The following is an 18899-nucleotide window of genomic DNA, read 5'->3' as shown; positions in this document are numbered from 1 at the left end:
TTATTTACTATTTCGGAAATGAAACAACCGAGAAAGAGGGACTTAATGTGACATGATATTTTCATTAATAAATCAAAAATACACACCTGGCATTTCTTACAAAAATATCAACCATTGAACTTTAAATTGATATATAAGAAAGAAAAAATGGAAAAAAAAATTCTTATTAATCATGTGATAAAAGTGGGCTGGTCCGAAGGTGACCCTGGCTTGTGGCAACATGTGACATGTGTGGCCCTTTTGGCTAAACTTAATTTTTAAAAGTAAGGGTCTATATTTGGACAAAATAAATATTAATTTTTATACATAATTAATATTAGACATCTACTTAATATTTATATCCAAAAAATTTATAAAAATATACATTTTTTAAAAAAATAAGTCCCGGACAAGGACTTAATTTATGTACCCAAACAAACCAACGCAAAAAAGAAGAGATGCCAAAAATTATTGGAGCCTAATGTGGAAAGCATTTTCTCCACTATTGCATTTTTTGTATAGTCGACATAATTATTTGTCTTGAGTTTGTAGTGATGCCTAATAATTTTGAAGAGGTGCCAGTAATATAGTAAACACTACTCCCTCCGTCCCACCCATTTCTTATCAAATGGGTTGGGCACGGAGGTTAAGTAATATGTATAAAGTAGTGGAAAAGAGGAAGAAAAGTGGGTAAAGTGATGGGACCCATTGATTTTTAATGTATAAAAAGAAGATAGTGGAGTAAAAGTAGTGTGAAAAGGAAAGAAAAGTGAAGAAGTGGTGGGACCCATTGACTATTTTTGGTAAGTTTTGAAATGTAAAGAATTAGATGGGACACCCAAAAAGGAAAGTGTAAAGAAATGGGTGGGACGGAGGGAGTATTTTATATGTTTCTAAGTTTATGAGCTTATTTAAGAAAATGATTGGACTTTCTCTTGGAAACGTAACTATGAAATTAAATTAACAAGGATGCTATATTTTGTATTTAAATACAATGGTAAAAAGAAATATAAATATAAAAATGTTATTTTGACATCAAGTATTTAGCTATTAGATATAAAATATTAAACAATCAGGCAGTACACCAGTGACCAGACACCAGTGCACACAACTTGTGGTTCACAGAAGTTCTGACCGGTTATCCCAGTAATTCACCATTCACGCAAAAGAATGCTGCAACAATCTAAAAGTACTTATTATTTGTAATTGTAATCAAGAAACTTATCATAAAAATCAAATAATTATAGTTTATCAATTTGAATAAATCCATTCATAATCAGTAACTTTTTAGATATAAAACTAATAATATAAAAAAAAAATCTTTTAAAGTGATCATCCACATTTTTACAAAGTTAAATTTCGAAAATCAAAATAGTTGGTGAAAAAAGATTAAAATTATTCAACTCCTCGTGTATCAACCTATATGTCAAAAATTAACTTAGAAGTTGATTATGAAACTGGCTTTCTAAGCCCAGCCATGACAGCCACAATTCACATTACTTTCCTGCTCAAAGCTAGTCTTTCTTCACAGTTCCACTATATCAGAGATACAACCTCAAAGAGTCCAATGAATGACATAAATACTGTATCAGAGAAATTGTGAATACTAGTTCCACCAGATTTTAATCTGATTGATTTTTTCGCTCTGTTTTTGACAAGTACATCTGTAATACAGTATTTCTACTCTATCCAGAAGCAATGAAACAATTTACATTACTAACATCTAGAGACTAATGAAAAGTTGCACTACGATTCCCAGTTGCGGGAAATGCCTGCCGCCTCCTGCCCAGCTGAAAACCTCCACTCTCCTCACCTCCCTCAGAATGACCTATAATTGACTTCTTTTTCATATTCTCCGCATGCTTATTCCGGTTCTCACTGTCGTCTTTGCTTTTTCTCCTCTTACTATCTTCATATACAGCCTGTTTCGTCGCTGCTTCATAATCAAAAGGTTTAAACTGGTGTAGTGGTTCATGGGTTTTCCAAACTTGTGGAGCTTTTCTTTCTCTATGTGTTGACTGGAAGCACTTTCTGAAACTGGAAGATAGATCAGATAGTGACACTGTCTCATCTCCATCGTCCACATCAAAAAAAGATGCAGATATGTTGCTTATTTTCTGCTCTGGCATAGGGTCCTCGTGTACTTGTTCATCACCTAATTTTTCATTCAACAATATAGTATTTTGCAGACGAGAATCAGTAGCTACTACAGTATCAGGTGCTTTATGACATGAGACCTCTAGGGGCTTAGCAGGTATGGCCGGCTGCAGCCCGTTACCCCTGCCTGAGAATGAACGAAAAGGAAGGTTCACAGTTGATTTATTTTGCCTTAACTTGACCTCTCCCTTTACCTATATGAATAAGTTGTGAAAAATGCGTTCAGTGTGCCTATAACAAATGAAACTCTAATTCGAAACTTCTGCAGCCAACAAGGTTCACAGAGAAAAACACAAGATAATAAAAGGTAGGGAGACAAATTTCTCCAACCATGTTTTGCAAATTTGACCTCTTCCATAAGAAATCAGAGCCGGAGAAATGTTTGTAAAGAAACTAATATGACAATGACTTACTATTTTTTCCAAATCAAATTTCCTTTTGGCAGCTGAATTCCCTGGCAAGGCCCCAAAAGCACCAGTAGGTTTTCTTAGCACTTGAACAGTTAATTCTTCAGCTCCAGAAGCCTACATCAGGAAAAAAAACTATATTTAGAGAAGGTACCTCCTTTGAACAAAACATTGATAAGATGAAGACCATGCAATAATACAACAGCATACTGGATACAGGAACTTCATGTTTCCTGGTATAAGCTGTTCAGAAGTTTTAGGGCTCTCTTTCGGGAGTCCAGGTACATGGCTTTCTTTGTCGGTTTGTTCATCCCCACAACAGCCAGCACTAACAGAATGCCCCTCCTGCTGCCCATTAATTGCCTCATTACTGTTTTGTGGGTCCAAATGCCTTTCCGTGAGTTGCACAGGAGATGATAGGTTTTTAAACATATTTCTACTTGATGAATAACTTGCACTGACAAGTGTTGCTCCAATTCTTCCTTTGGGCCTTACTGGAACATCAGGCAGAGACAAAAATTCAGATCCATCCGCAGTGTTCAATTTCCCAGCAGAAGTCTGTCCATTAAAAAGTAAATATTAGTAAAAAGCAGAGCACTAGAGTCACTGATCAGAAACATGAAGTATAAGCTGCAACACTGCCCACAACTGAATAGGGAGGTTCTAGTAATGCAGTCAGCAGTCCTATAACTACTAGACATACTAACTTCGAAATTTGCTGCATAGGTCCGAAGAATGTATCTAACTTTCAGTGTATAGAAAAGATTTTGAAAAAGGCAGACAAAAAACGACATCGGTTATGTCAATGACAACTAAGGCATATTAAATAATTTAAAATGGGATTGGATACAATTATATAGAGCCACTCTTGGAATCTTAATCTGTACAGAGTTTCCATAGCTTAAAATACTAATCGGGTTCATGAAGTATAAGGTGCCGAACTACCCACCAAGTGCACTAGACAGTTAAAAAATGAAGTAAGCAGCCCCAACACAGTCTAGCCACTATAATAATGAATTCTTAATTTGCCGAATGGATACAAGAATGTATTTTTAGTTTTCCTTATATAGAAAAGAAATAGAAAGAAACGGAATGGAAACAACATTTGCCATATCAACGACACCAAAGGAATATTTATTAATCAAAAATGGAACATAGATGGTATATATGATATAGAGGCACTTTCAAGATTCCTACAAAACAAGGCATTGAAACTGGCCACTATAAAGAAATTCCACGAGTTACAAAGGAAGGTTCAAGCTCGTATTGGTCTTAACTGAAAAAGAGATTTGGACTCTATGAGAGTAACTTTGTGTCTGCAGATACTTGAAGCTTATATTGTTTCGGACATGAAATCATTATATCACAAATTGAACACAATTGGCATTTATAGTTGATTATAGGGAATTGATTAATTAGAAATGAAACTGTTGTATTCATATTGTTGTAAAATTAATGAATATATCACAAGCTTGTCACAAATAAGTGGTGGGCCCATGCACGAGAAATATATATGTAACATTTATGTGGTGGACCCATGGGCGATGTGTGTGTGTGATAGAACTTGAAATTTATACTCACTGAATTAACTTTCACTCAAACTAGTTAGAATACTATCAGGCCAAAATCCTAAACTGTACGAGGTATTAGCTAGGAAGCATAAGTGTGAGTGCAGGCATGACGGTGTGCAATAAAAGGATACAGAAATTCCACAAAAACTAACATATCAGGATTCAGGTGCGGGAGGATTCGGCATATATTAAATAAATTATATATATATATATAGGCAAGTGATCAAATACAAACCAACTCTTAAATACAAACTAAAAACCAGTTTCCCTACCACTATTTATAACCACGGGTATCACTAATTTACACTGCACTAATCACAGTTTTTATACAGTATATAAACAGCGATTTTTATTATCAAAATTGAGAAAATCTACTTACCTAGACTATTAGTAATCGATTATAGATGATCAATTTCAGTCGTAGGAAGGTTCTTGGCGGTAGGAAGCCGCAAGAGAAGTTATATAATGGTGGTAAGTAGTCGTTGGTTTTGGTAAGTTATTATGGAAAGTGTATGTGACTATTGGTGATGATAGACAATGGTGGCAAGTCATAGAAACGTCTGGTAATGGTCGTAAGAGGTCCATTATTACGGTTCGGGTGAAGATGATGGTCATATACATTGCATATATGTGTATATATATACTTATATTCGCGAGATATGCTATATATAAATTAGTGATATGTTATGTACAAACTAGTGATTTCTGTAGTTAAAAATAGTGATAAAAAACTGACCAGAAAACTGGTTTTTAGTTTTTAGGCTAATTTGGTTTGTATTGGAGTAGGACTATATATATATATATATATATATATAGAGAGAGAGAGAGAGAGAGAGAGAATAGATATAATGTATAAATAGATAGATAGTTCATTATCTTTAATAATTTATACAATAATTACACAATTAAACAACTGTTGCATTATAAGGTAGTTGACACGTTATTCCAGTATGCCGCTTTCAAATCTCTTATTATGTGAAGTAAACAGGGAGGGTAATTGTGTAGCACATCACTAAGCAAATTTAATTCTCTTTGGTAGTCTGCAAGTGGGGGGAAATCACTATCCTGAAGAGATATCTTTTTATGTATTCAAGGATTTTTTGTCCCTCTTGCAATATAGTGACTGGGCTTTCAAAAAAGGGATCAAGTAATCAACTAATAACTTAACTAATTAATCCCCAACAATCACCAAACCCCCAAGAACCGGGTGCGCGGTGCGGTGGGTAACTGAAGAATCCCTGCTTCCTAGGGTATTAGAGCATTTACCCAAATAATATGTGGCTCTCGTAACAAAGAACCCAGACTTTTAAACTTTTTTTAAGTTCCCTCATGTAGATCTCTCTTCTCCTCATTCTGAGTAACCCAGTCCTTTCCAACAGAGAAGAATGGACATACAATGATAAAAACTGTAAAAACTATTTATATGCATAACTACTAAGTGTAAAAATGATAAAATGTCAGATTTTTAGGAGTATATATACATACATACGCATACTTAATCTTTATAGTGAATTCATGCTTTATATACTAATGCAAAAGTTAATTATATTATAAACTTAATGGAACTATATATCCCTACATCCTGCACCCGTTTGGCCACACCCCTACTTCAAATATGTTTAGACCACTTAATCTGAAACATAATTACTTCACATGGTAAAGTTTTTGGGCTACCTATCCTGCGGGGCAGATCTACCAGGTAATATGAAACAGAAAGATTTCAAATATTAAGGCTTTTGAAAGTTACTATATAATACAAAACATTATTTACATCAGTCATGGTTAATATAAAACCTTGTAAGTTTATTGTTCTCTTCATGGTCTTGCAACATATCCTAAGCGGCTTATAGTAAGCATATTAGGTATGCACTGAGAGTTCACAATAAGCTGAACTTGGGCACTTTTTTGGGCCCCTTGGATGTCAAAAGTTACAGTGATATTTGCACACAAATATATTAAAATATAATTAAAAACAGAGGATGAACACATAAGTTTCATATATGACAGTTAATAGACCACGCATGCAATGTCAGTCACGTCTAATGTGATATATTATTTACTAAATAGGCTTAAAACATATACTAATGAAAAAATTTCTTCGTGCATAAATAGTGTTTTTTTCAGGGAAGGAAACATATATTTAATGGTACTCTGACATGTGCTGCTCAAGTCTGAATTTAAGAAACCAAGCAACAACATTTATATAATCTTCACAAAGAGTTAATAACTTCTATTTTAACATTCTTCTTCTTCACGGTGGATTGAAAATAGACATTGAGTAAATCATACAGATTGTGCAATAATTTTTCATAAGGAATTTTCCTGTACTTCTATTTATTTAGAATAACAAATATATGTAAAGAAGCTAATTCGTATCCTTCTTTTTGCTCATTGAGCTTTCCCAATTCCTGTAAAAAGTGCAAACATGTTTTACACTCCTGACACTGCAAGTTAGATCACGGATGGATTATATAGTGCAAGTCCTAAATTCATATATTTAGATATGTTAACCCATCCCATTGGAGAGAACAAGTCTAGTTCAGTTTTAATTAGCTATTAATCTGTCAGTGACTTGTCCTACAAGTTCTCCCTGTGATTTCTCTTTATCCTTCTCTTTTCTTGTCACTGACTCAATATTTTCTTTATGCTCTTTCTTTTATTTTATCTCTTCTACTGTCTTCTTGTTCCAGCCGTGTAAATTTGGAGTACACTGGGAAGTGGTGGCCGAAATTTACCTAGAGTAGCACTTGTTGGCTCAATCTCGAGTTTCTCAATTTGGTGGCTAGATTACTTCCACCTCTCAAAGAGTGGCTGATCACCACTTCTTTATTAAATAGCAATGTCTTTCTACTATATTGTAACCACAGGAGTAAAGTGCTACTTTGGGTAAGTAAGCTCACCAATTTGTAACTTACCCTTTATCTTAGGAACTGTAATATATAATTGACAATATTCTCATATCAAGTGGAAGAAGGGATGTTCAGATAATCTATTATCATATCTTATAATTAATAATTAAAAACATATTAAAATTGTACCTATCACTATATTTTTGGACATTAATAATTAGACTAGATACTTATCATACATACAAAATATAATACAAACATTTCAAATGACTTATTTTATATGGCTGGATACTATGTGATAAAGATGTTCAACAATATTAGTGTGTGTGTGTGTGTGTGGAGGTGTGAGATCCTCAAATGGAAATTATGAAGTTCTATAAAACACACGCACACACATGTATCTTATTATATTATAAACTCCATAACACCATACTGATACCTTATCGCGAATGCCATTGTGTCCTGGCACTCTTGTAACCACGCGCCATGGCGTATTAACAACAAATGAAAAACAATATTCATGCAGTTCAATCATCATTTTCATAATTCTCTCCGGGAGAAGTCTAAGCATCATGTAAACAAACAAGTTTGACAATTCAGCAAGTTAAGTTTAGGAAGATCTATGGAGGTTTAGTCCTGCTTATATCTGTAACTTACTGCCTCTGTGTATGCCTCCTTTAGTTGTTTAGCAACAACTTCATAAGCAGAGGCATTTTGAACGCAGTGCTGGATGATGCTAACAACAGAATCAAGCTGGCTTTCGACATACGGGTGCTTTAATTTCACCAATTGGTGTAAGCTACTGGTTGTGAGAGGCATTTGTTTAGCTGTACAAAAGTTAATAACAAACACAACGAAAGTCAATGAATCACATAAAATATAACAGCAGCAGAAATTAATATAAAAAAAATTAAGTTTATATAAGCTGCCAACATACCAATTTCAAGAAGAGCTTTATTAGGCAATATATAACCGGTACTTTCATCTTTAATACGGCCAACCATATCCCTCCATTCACAAAGCCCCTATTATGGAATTGAGAAGGTAACATGTATTATTTTCTCAATAAGGGTGATGTAACAATCAACAATATAGCCAATCCTCATAAAATCCTACGACACAAAATTGATTAATTCAAGAGACAGAAGATGCATCAGCAAATACACCTAACTGTAATTAGTTATGGTCTCACCATAATTGACCTTTTTTCCGGTCCCGGTACAGATTGCAACATCATCGTAAGGGCCTAAACCTATATGCCTATACTGCTGATACACATGGCGGAAGACCCATGGCTAGAGTTAAGCATGAAATAGGTTTACCAAAATAATTAGGTACATTTGTCCAATACAACTTATCAGGATTTAGACGTTAGTGTAATCTACAATGGAGCATATGAAAATTAAGAACACCAGTATAGACTTCAGATAAAACACTTCCATCTGGTATTTGATACTAGTTGCAGGTTTAACTTGTTATACACAACTTCTATATATACTAGCAGGTTAAATACGACTTAGCAAGTACAAGTGCTTAAATCAAACAAACAAACTTCTAATCAATAAAAAATTAATAAATATATATGTGTGTGTGTGTGTGTGTGTGTGTGTGTGTGTGAAAAGCTAAAATAAATAAAACAATACAAATCAGATGCTAATAAGATAAAGGGGTAAAACAAGAAGAGTTTCTCATTTTTCATAATAGTATAAATATATGCTATTATGTAACATAATAGTTTTAGAATTCTGTTAAGGATTTTGTAATATTATACTTTTATAATCAAAAATAAAAAATAAACAAGTGATAACTAAAGTTTAGTACTCGTATTTACAGGGTTCATTGATTTTATAAATTATGCTATAATTCAGTAGTTTTGAAGTCTATTAAATTAGCAAAAATATTTTTTTAATAATAAGTTTAAATATATAAGTGATAACCAAAATCCGATACCATTGTGGCATTGTGTTCCACCTGCCACTAATAAAGGTGTGTTGGCTATTAATAAAAAGTACAGGTTGTAATGGTTTTAAAATTCTAATTATATGTATTAAAATAATAGTTTTTACTAAAAATTATAGGTTGTAATAAAGTCAACCTTCTGCAATGATTGTTTAAGCTCCAGAGGAATCTTCAAATTAGTGATAGTTATTGAAAGATCTTTAGGTGCAATGATTGGAGAAGGGGGTGGAAGAATGACCCAAAAGTTTAGTGATCAAGGAACATATGTGTACTGGTTCGAGTGTATATATGTGTAATGTATTGCTATGTTCTTGTTACTGTAAGAAGTGAAGAATAATATCGTAGGAAGCTAAAGAACAATAATGCAATAGATAGATCATAGATGAAATATTGGAACTAACGTACAGCAACTACTGCAAGTTGTTGAGCGTTCAGATTCGCATCCTGTAACCTGAATTTAAACCAGAAAAGGCATACATAAATAACAGTACATATCAAATGGTAAACATGATGGTTAATATGCCCCACTAGAAAATTCATGCAATTAAAAGCCATAAGCCAGAATAAGCATCAAATCGGTAAGCACTATACCCATATATGTATAGAAAAGAGCTTTCTGTCATAACATCTTTCTCGTAAAGCTGCATGCATATGTCATAACTACGCTGGTATACCTGAAGAAACAGTGATTGTTGATGAGCATGGTGTGACAAGAAACGCTACACAAACAATGGTTTATGAATGTAAAGCAATAATATCCTTCAACCCAACAAGGACTAAAGAGCCCAAGTAAAATATTACATTGTGGAAAAAGCTACCATGGTACTAGAATACACATGTGTTTAAAATCTACAAAAGAGATAAATAACATGCCACTGACCAATCTTGTGGAGTGATACATTTAAAAGAGCGGTTTAAGCATGACATTTTTATAGCTACTCCAATATTAGGAGCATGCGGGACAGATGAAGATATATTACCTCTAAAAGGGCACTATCAGAAAAATCAGAGTCGCCAGCAGAACAGAGCAAACGCACTCTCATCATATCATAGATATGCAAAAGATAGTGGGTGTCTTCCCTAGCATATCTGTACACATTAAAATGGAAATTAAAAGACCAATAGAAACAATGGGAATCAGAAAGATATCATGTAGCAATAATAAAACAAGCTTTTTTATTTAGGAACCCCGTTTATCTTGTCATACAAAATGAAGACTAAAAAATTTTAGACTTGGGATCAACTAAAACTTCTCAAATTCTTAATGGCATTATAAAAAATGATAAAGTATCCAATATCCTATATTATTATATATTAGCCAAATAATATCTACTTATTTGCATAACAGAAAGGAACGATAGCATCAGCATTTGAACCTCGTTGTATTGACCTCAATCTTAAATGAATTACCAGTATGTTGGCAAAAAAATGTTCGAATTTCACAGAATATGATAAGTCATCAACAAGAGCAAAAAGCAATAGCTCCTAGATGCCTCTATAACGGATTTGGTAAGACTGATTAAGCATGTACAGATATGTACCTCAACATTTCCTTTGTAAGAGGACGTAGTCTCCAATCTGCATTCTGGTATCTGCAAAACTTAGGCTACTCAGTACATACCTTGTTTAGGATAGAGAAAAGACATCGGACTTGGTTTTAAAGCTGTGGATACAGAACATACTCTTTGTTTGCTAGTACTCCACAGAAGTGATTCAGCAGATATTCCAGACTGTTTCTTTCCAACTTTAATACCTTTGAGGCCTTTAAAATTCATTAAGGGAATACAACCATTAAAGCTACTACATCAGACTTTATTGCGGAATATCAGAATAACTATTGGTAAAGCATATCAAGTGCACCAGAAGATAATATGCTCTTAATTTACAAGAACATTAGAACAGCCAAATGGAACACAACACATAAATAAGCAAGTAAATAGTTCTACAAAATTAGTTTATCCAGAAAGCTGCAGTTTCATGCTTTCCTTTTAGTATAGTCAACACAAATTGTTGTTTTCATTTCTGATGACTACTAATGATGAGAAGTCAAATAAGAGCTACCAGTTCACAAGACCAGTAATGCCACAATATGCTTCTCAACCAAATGAAATGACTAATCGAGGCACATGACAGAAGTGAAACCATATACAATAAATTTCCCCAAAAAGATAACACCGAATGTTTCAACGTATTATATTTGCAACCTTCTTGCATGTTCCTTAAAGATGATGAGAACGGACAATTACAAAACATAGAGAACACACTTATCCAGCCCTAGATTTTCTATACTGTGAACTTAAATGGCCTTGTTGGAGTCTGTTTAATACCAGACGGAAACACTCAACTGTGCAGGAAGTGGTAAATAAACCTTGTTTTTCTAATAAATAAGATATCATGATATATTAAGAAGAAAATCCCAGTTCACTGCTAAGAAGGCAACCTATATACAGTACACAAAGTAAACTTGCAGAAGAAATCCAGGAATAGAATAGTCCCACCAAACTAAGAAGCACATATTATACTTCATTCACTAAAATTCTTTACAAACTTGCTAGTGAGTGCAATATAATTCTGTAATTGTAAATCTCAATTAATACACAACACTCCATATGCCTCGTTACCCCCACCCCCCAAAAAAAAAAAAACTTTTTTCACTAATGTTAATACTTGCACCTAGAACAGAATGGACAAGTTATAACCACGTTAGCTTTTCAATGCATATTAAATTAAAGACAGGCCAACATGCTAGAAATGGGTCAGGCGGTCAGCTAAGTTAAAATTTTGAACCTGCATCTACAATACCTTGTGACATCTAATGTATAGCATTTCAGGGGTTTCAGAGCACAGAGTTTTCTGTTACTACAGATTCATACAGTTATGGAAAGAGCATCATTTTAAGCAATGTACATCTCAGATTTCCTAGACACTATTTGCAGGGAGACTTGTGCACTGAGTTGAACATAGGAGTTCTGAACATATAAATAATAAATGTACTCTAAAGCAACAATTGCACAGCTATAAGATAGTACTCAGAAGAAAACCTGTCCAGTATCAAACAAATTGCAGATATATATGCCAAAATCTCTTTGAAGCCATACGATATCTCGATCTGCTCCATGCATGACCTAATTAAGGGTGATCAGTTTGTAAATTTAAACCAGTTCAGAATTTGTGTAAGATAAACGAAAAGTTCATGATTTGATTTGATTTGATTTTTTTTTGGTGGTGGTGGTGGTGGGGGGGGGGGGGGGGGGGGGGGGGGGGTGTTAGGTAAAACATTTACCTTTTTCTTAGTAGGATCCTTGAAAATTTCTCTTAGATACGGACCGATTTGAACTCGAAGCTTTAGTGTATCCACAACAAAATCCTCAGTTCTAGTAGATATTTGCATGAGGCAAGTCAATCCTTGAAAAGATCGATACTGATTATGTTCCAAATCAACCTATACAAGAGCAACAAACTAAATTTATAATACAACCAGAGCAAGTTCAGCCATTAATATTCATATTCTTTCCTGATAAGTTATTCTATCTAGAGTATGTTATTATTACCAAATGATTTGCAGTTTCGAGAGTGTGGTTGCATGCATCGCATGCAGCTCAACAAAATTTCAACCTTATGGCAAAATTAAAAAACAGAACATCACATAGCTATATCACATCAAGCTAATATTACCGCAAACTCATTGACACCCTTCAACGTTGCAGCTAACTCCTTCAGATCTTTAACTTCCTCCACAAGCTTGTACGGAGAACTCTCTACTGGCAGAGGTTTTGCTGGCTTGATATCAATGATTTTCTTATCAAGAAAGTCAGAGGCAGAATATTTTTCCTGTAATCAAAGAAAAGTTTAGACAAAATAATTTCCTTAACCGTTGCCATGTCTTGGAAAATTGCATATTATTTGTTAATCGACCATTCAAGCAAACTTTCAAACGAAGAACATAAAGTTTAACCTTTAATTATTCTAAGTGTGTTACACAATAAACAGTCTTGGAATCAAATGCATAGTTACTCTAGCTTTGGACAAAATATAAGCTTGTGTTTCACTTAATCAGAAATGAATAGAGGCGACAGTAAAATAAGTAAAAGAATAGAATAGGAACGACATAATGAAAGGGTCAAATCAATGACATCCCATTCGTCTAGTTCATTAAGCTAATTGACTAAGACATTAGTAGACAAAAACCTTTGGTGTATACTTAATACATACATATATATACATATACATATATATATATATATATATATATATATATGAATACTGAATACATGTCAGGGGCATACACATTCGAGAAAGCATACGCACAAGTTTATACATACAGAGATGTAGATGCATGTAAGCCTTGTAAAACAGCACATGTATGAACCATAAATGCACCTAGATGTAATCTTATGTATGTGTGCATCTGTGATTCCACATATGTGCATACTGCATATATATGCAGTTATGCACTCTTTTATTTCCTTGTTTGGCCTGCGTTTGTGCTATAATATACACACTATGCAACCATGTATATGCAGTTGTATATTCAACCATAAATAAACTTGTAGATTTGCTGCGTATAATGTATATATGCTGAAAAATGCAATCATATACAGCTCCATATATGTGAATCTACACACAGTTGCATTAACCCCAATAAGTGCTTGTATTCATGTATATTCTCAAAAAGTGTGTTTTTTAAGCACTCAATTATGACCATATATGCACTTGTATATATGCAATTATGCACGTATACATGTGATAAGAGTTCATATAAGTATGTAAGCATACAAATGCTCAATTAGTCAACTGTGTATGTATATGTGCGATGCTTCATACTTGTACAGAATCGGACATAGCATAACCACATATTTTAAATGGAAACAAAATCAAACATTCAAACATTTGATGAGAATCGATGGCTTATAGAATGGAACATTCTATTCTATTGACCAGCCAAACAACATATTTTAATTCCAAGCTAAATGGTTTATTCAATTGTCCAAGTGGGAACAATCTTGAAGATGTTAAATCAACCTCGATAAAATAATTGAAACCAAGAGAAGTTTGATAGTACCATATACACCAATTTCCCTATTTTGCGATGAAACTCACCAAAAGAACTACATTTTTTCACACGAGAATATCACAAATACACTGAATCGTCAGAAAACGCAAAATTCCCCTTCAAAAAAAAATTCCAACTACAGATCAAATCAGAATAAATTTCGAAACCGCCAAGAAAACTAACCAATGGGTGAATAAACCTGGTACCGTCTTCACTCCTCTCCAGCCAAACATGCTCAAAGGGTTGATTAAAGTTATTAACAATTATCTTATACTCATCCTGTGGCTTTGGTATACTAGGTATGTGAAAAGGAACTCTTGGCTTCGAACCCAAACTCTTCTTATCTTTCGAACCCACCTTCACATCAAATCCCCCGGAGCTCTGCCCCACTTCTTTACTCACATTCTCACTCACACCCTTCTTCTTCTTACAAACCAATTGAAACCCATCATCACCCTCACTCTGTTTCATCTTATTATACTCATCCAACGAACAATCAAGCTGACCCAATATCTCATCATTCACATTCTCCAGCCAATTAGCCTCATCACCACCATGATCACTCTCCTTTTTCATCAATTGGGCTGAAGATCTCGCAACAGAGTCAATCATCGACTGTGACTTCTCATCAATTTCACTGATTGACGATTTGAACTCATCAGAATTGCTGAAAAGGTGAAAATCTTTGTCAGATGGGATATCTCTGGAAGAACCTGACAGATTTTCAATTGAAGACGAGAACGGCTTCGTAACCTTCTTCTCCATGTGGGTTTGGTGGCCGATTTAGCATTAAAAGCAGAGATTGCGAGAATTGAAATTGGGGATTTAGGGTTTATAACGTTAGGGTTTGAGTAAAAGTGAAGAGATACAAGAAATAGATACAAATAACAAGCAGTGAATACGGTGGTCAAGGATGTAGATTTTGTGTTAAAACAAACGTGTCCGGTGTGAGTAATAAATGTTACTAGTAACGTGTCAGTTAGTTGGAAGCTGTTACTGGAAAAAACGGTTGAAAGTTAAATATTTAATATCATATAATAATTTTTAATAAATATTATATCATGCTCTAAAAAAATTATTATATCATAGTAAATTTAAGTTAGAAGATAAAATGAAGTGTATGAAATAATTTTTATAGAGTATAGTAGTGTTGTATAATTATATAAAAAGAAATTTATAAGATATAATATGCTTCAAAAAGGATTATATAACAAAACAAAATTTGTGTGATTTGAACATTTTAAATGTGTGTGTATTATATAATAGAATAATAGATTATATAGCTAATTTTTAAGTGGTTCATATTAAAGTCGGAGTTTTGGAACACTCGCCGTAATTTTTTAAATTAATCATAAATAATAATTTTGATTATCAAATTATATATATAATATATTATTAATACGTAATTTTAAATATCATTATCAATTAATTATCGATATCTTTCGATGTTAATAATAATTAAGGTCATTGTTATGCATATTAATTATATTATAGAATATATTGTTGTGCAATTTATAAATATAATTATTGTGCATGTTGATAACGTAGCGGAACATAACTTTCGTGTTGTCGGATTTATAAAAAAAAATATTATAAAAGAAATTTAGAATTGCAACAGATTACATTTTATCCAGTTTTGAATCATGACTCCGGTACTTCACCAAAAATATGGACTTTGCATAATTCTATCTTATAAATTATATATGTCATAATAATATCAATAAATTATTGGTGTATAATGTGTTCTGAACATTCAAAATCAATTTAGTATAATGTTTTTTAAGTTATCGAGTCATGTTATATAATTTCATATACAAATTGAATCATATATCACTCTTAAATTTAATAAATTTAGATGACGTATTATATCCGTATTTTAATGGACTGATAATAATTTATGAATTTTAATGAATTATATTTAATTTTAATTTTATGCGGAATACAGAGTTTTTGAGGTAAACTGTTGTAGAGTTTATGTAGATTTCTTAAAATTCAACCACAATCCAATTGACAAAAACTATAAAAAAAAAAAAAAAAACACACAATCTTTTAAAATCTCGTGCATTATGATGGTCTTAATGGATTTAAGATAATCTCATTTTAATACCTTCAAAATTTCAAGCATAGTTTAATATCAAGATTGAACACCATCAATTTTTTAACATGAGTTGAGATCATGACTGGTGACCATCAATTTTTTTAAAGATAACTTAAGATTCTGATTAAATAACTCAATATTCTAATAAATTTTAAAATTCGGAATGATTGCAACTGGTATGTTAATAATGAGAAAAAAATAGTTAACGGTCAAAATCACTTATAATTGGTTAAAATCTACCATTAATCCTATCAAAATCTGGTTTCAATTGTTTAAAAATGTCTTGATATTGTCCGTTTTGGACTCGCACGGTTTGATTTTGTTTTTGGACATCTTCCAAATAAACCTTATACTATTATACTATTGTAGCTGTTCTCACGGCTTATATTTAAGCTTTATGCCCTCCCACAAACCATTGTGGGACAACTTGTGACATGTAATATCTTATATTTAAGCTTTCTGCCCTCCCACAAACCATTGTGGGACAACTTTGAAAGGACATCTTCGATAAAGAGATTATTTTGATATTTGCATAACTTACATAAAATTTAAATTCACTTAGAATCCTCTCCAATAGGACATCTTTATTTAATTGATTCCGTCAAAAGTCAAATGGTCAAACTAGCTCAAAAAGAATTTCCAAAATTATATTTATATCATATAAATATAAATGATACTCCTTGTTTACAAAAAGTTTTTCAATATTTTTCTAAGGAGTATTCAAAGTTTTTACATCGCAATTTATCGGACGAGAAATATCGATTAATGGTATCTTCTTGTTTTACAATTGCAAAAGCAAAATGCAAAAGAAGCTTGAACAAGGAATATACATTCATTATATTCTTTAGAACACTCTTTTGACATTTATTTAAAAAGACAAAAATCTATTACTCAAGTCTTTTATTTTAAAGTAATTTATTCCCAATTATTCAATTTATTATTTTACGGAATAAATTATTTTAGACTCTCAAAATATTTCCTTCAAATTCAAAATATTTTATCTTCAAGGAAATATATTTCAAAGTGTTTACTCAAGTCAAAATATTAGCCAAAGTTCTGTTCAAACTCGCAAATGGCTAATCGTATTTTATTCAAACCCGGAGACCGGTTTTTATCGTTTTAAATCCAAATAAAATACTTCTACTTGCTAGAATGACTTGAAACTTGAGATGGATCATTTGAATAATGTTTTTGGTGCATAGTAAAAGTTTCGTAATTTTCTGAGAAGTTTGGTCCGGACGCTATTTTTAGGGGCTGACTGGGATCTTTGACCGGACGTTTGACCAAGTCAACATTGACCAAAATTGACCAAAATTTCCAGATCACCATTTTCCAATATTCTATGATTTATCATATTTTTGGGGTAATTTATTGGAGGTTTCGAAAAATCGTCGCATTTAATAACGATACAAAGTTACGTTATTAATCAAATTCTCGGGAAGCGTGTTTGTCTTTTAGTGACACAACTCAGCTGAGATTTCTCCCATAAAGTTGTTTGTCTTATTATGCAAGTGGCAAACAAACACAACAAAACCACAATCCACACCTTTTCAATCTCCACCCTTTATTTTCCTTTCATCTCAACCATTCACTCCACTCACTTCCCTCTATAAATACCCACCTCCCACACACCAAATACTCCCAAGCTAAGAGCCAAGAAAGTGCTGAGATTTTTAGAAGTGTTCAAGATTTTCAAGTTTATACTCTCTCTCTTTAATACTTCATCTCCAAAACCTTCTCTTTCTTAAATATATATTCATATATACAAGGTTTTGATTCTCAAGCTCTAACCCACCAAGTTAGCTCACCCACAACCACTCCCAAGCCTCCGTAAAGGCTGCCCAAGTTCGTCCAAGTGCCCAAAATCCGGCCGAACCTCCGGCGAATTTTTCCGGCGAACTTTTCCGGTCATCTCCCGTAAGTGGTTACTTCTTAGCTTCTTATTTGTGTCTTAACCGACCATTTTGTTGCAGGACTTTGTACTTAAACTCTCTTCATCTTACAAGTTCTTCAACAAGGTTCTCTAAAAGAGACCAAAAGATCCGGATTTGTTCAAGATATAAAAGATATATATATCTTTCTCTTTTTAAAGAGAACAAAGAAAGAACATCCGAGGAAGTACTCGATCTCTTCAAAGAGACAAAAGATTTGAACATAGTTTCAAGAGTACTTAATCTCTATAAGAGATTTGTGATAAAAGCATCGTCGTCCTTCCATACTACAAGAAAATGGTCTATCTGCGACTGCATATCAGCGACCGCGCTCTGTAGCTAAAGCTCATCAGCGACCGCATGCAGTCACTAAACATGGTTGCAGATAATCTGGTCTCAAATATGCACTTTTGCGACGAACATCGGCGACCGACTTTTTAGCTACCGCTTTTAGCGACCGTCGTGGTGGCTAAGCTGAGTCAGCATTGATTGCCACCAATCCACGTGTCCGCGACCACATCAGCGACCAATAATGGTCACAAAATTTTGTGACCTACTTCAGCGACCGCGAGTCGTCACTGAATTGGCGACCGACTTCAGCAACGAAGGTCTTTCCGTTGCTAAATTTGCGACCATTATTAGCGACCGGAAGCAGTAGCTATTATTCTGCACCTTTTACTTATTGTTTTATTCCTTTGTGATGGGGTACGGTCGCTGATACTTGATTTCATAATTTTCAATTTTTTTTGTATTTTATAGAATTAGCATTTATATTGCCCATGCTTTCCAAGAAAGATATTACAAATATCTCCATTTACACACAAATATATAAACATAAATATAAAATTCTTAAAATACTATATATAAAAAGTTTTATCCGCTAAAAAATCATATT

At 33.3% G+C, this 18899-nt stretch overlaps 1 protein-coding gene across 1 annotated transcript; it reads right to left on the bottom strand.

Moving 5' to 3' along the window:
* Nucleotides 1-1527: 1527 nt before the first annotated feature.
* On the bottom strand, nt 1528-14887 carry LOC108214431 (protein RRP6-like 1). Its single transcript, XM_017386424.2, has 14 exons — nt 14159-14887; nt 12598-12753; nt 12206-12364; nt 11964-12047; nt 10605-10684; nt 10464-10514; nt 9903-10011; nt 9514-9596; nt 9328-9373; nt 7901-7988; nt 7621-7790; nt 2754-3101; nt 2550-2660; nt 1528-2330 (listed from the first exon to the last, which is right to left on the bottom strand). Exons 1-14 carry the CDS (start codon nt 14738-14740, stop codon nt 1710-1712), a joined length of 2688 nt encoding a protein of 895 aa, XP_017241913.1. The 5' UTR covers nt 14741-14887; the 3' UTR covers nt 1528-1709.
* Between the last annotated feature and the right edge of the window lie 4012 nt (nt 14888-18899).

This window comes from Daucus carota, chromosome 3 (genome assembly GCF_001625215.2).
Source record: "Daucus carota subsp. sativus chromosome 3, DH1 v3.0, whole genome shotgun sequence".
Lineage (NCBI taxonomy): Eukaryota > Viridiplantae > Streptophyta > Magnoliopsida > Apiales > Apiaceae > Daucus > Daucus carota.
This window is presented reverse-complemented; position numbering and strand designations above follow the sequence as displayed.

Excerpts from the sequence above, each read along its gene's own strand:
- LOC108214431 (XM_017386424.2), bottom strand. The coding sequence starts at position 14,740 with ATGGAGAAGAAGGTTACGAAGCCGTTCTCGTCTTCAATTGAAAATCTG. Across the intron at positions 10,685-11,963 it reads ATTTGTTTGATACTGGACAG|GCCTCAAAGGTATTAAAGTT; the intron begins GTTTTCTTCTGA and ends TGAATTTTAAAG. Across the intron at positions 10,515-10,604 it reads GGAGTACTAGCAAACAAAGA|ATACCAGAATGCAGATTGGA; the intron begins GTATGTTCTGTA and ends TAAGTTTTGCAG.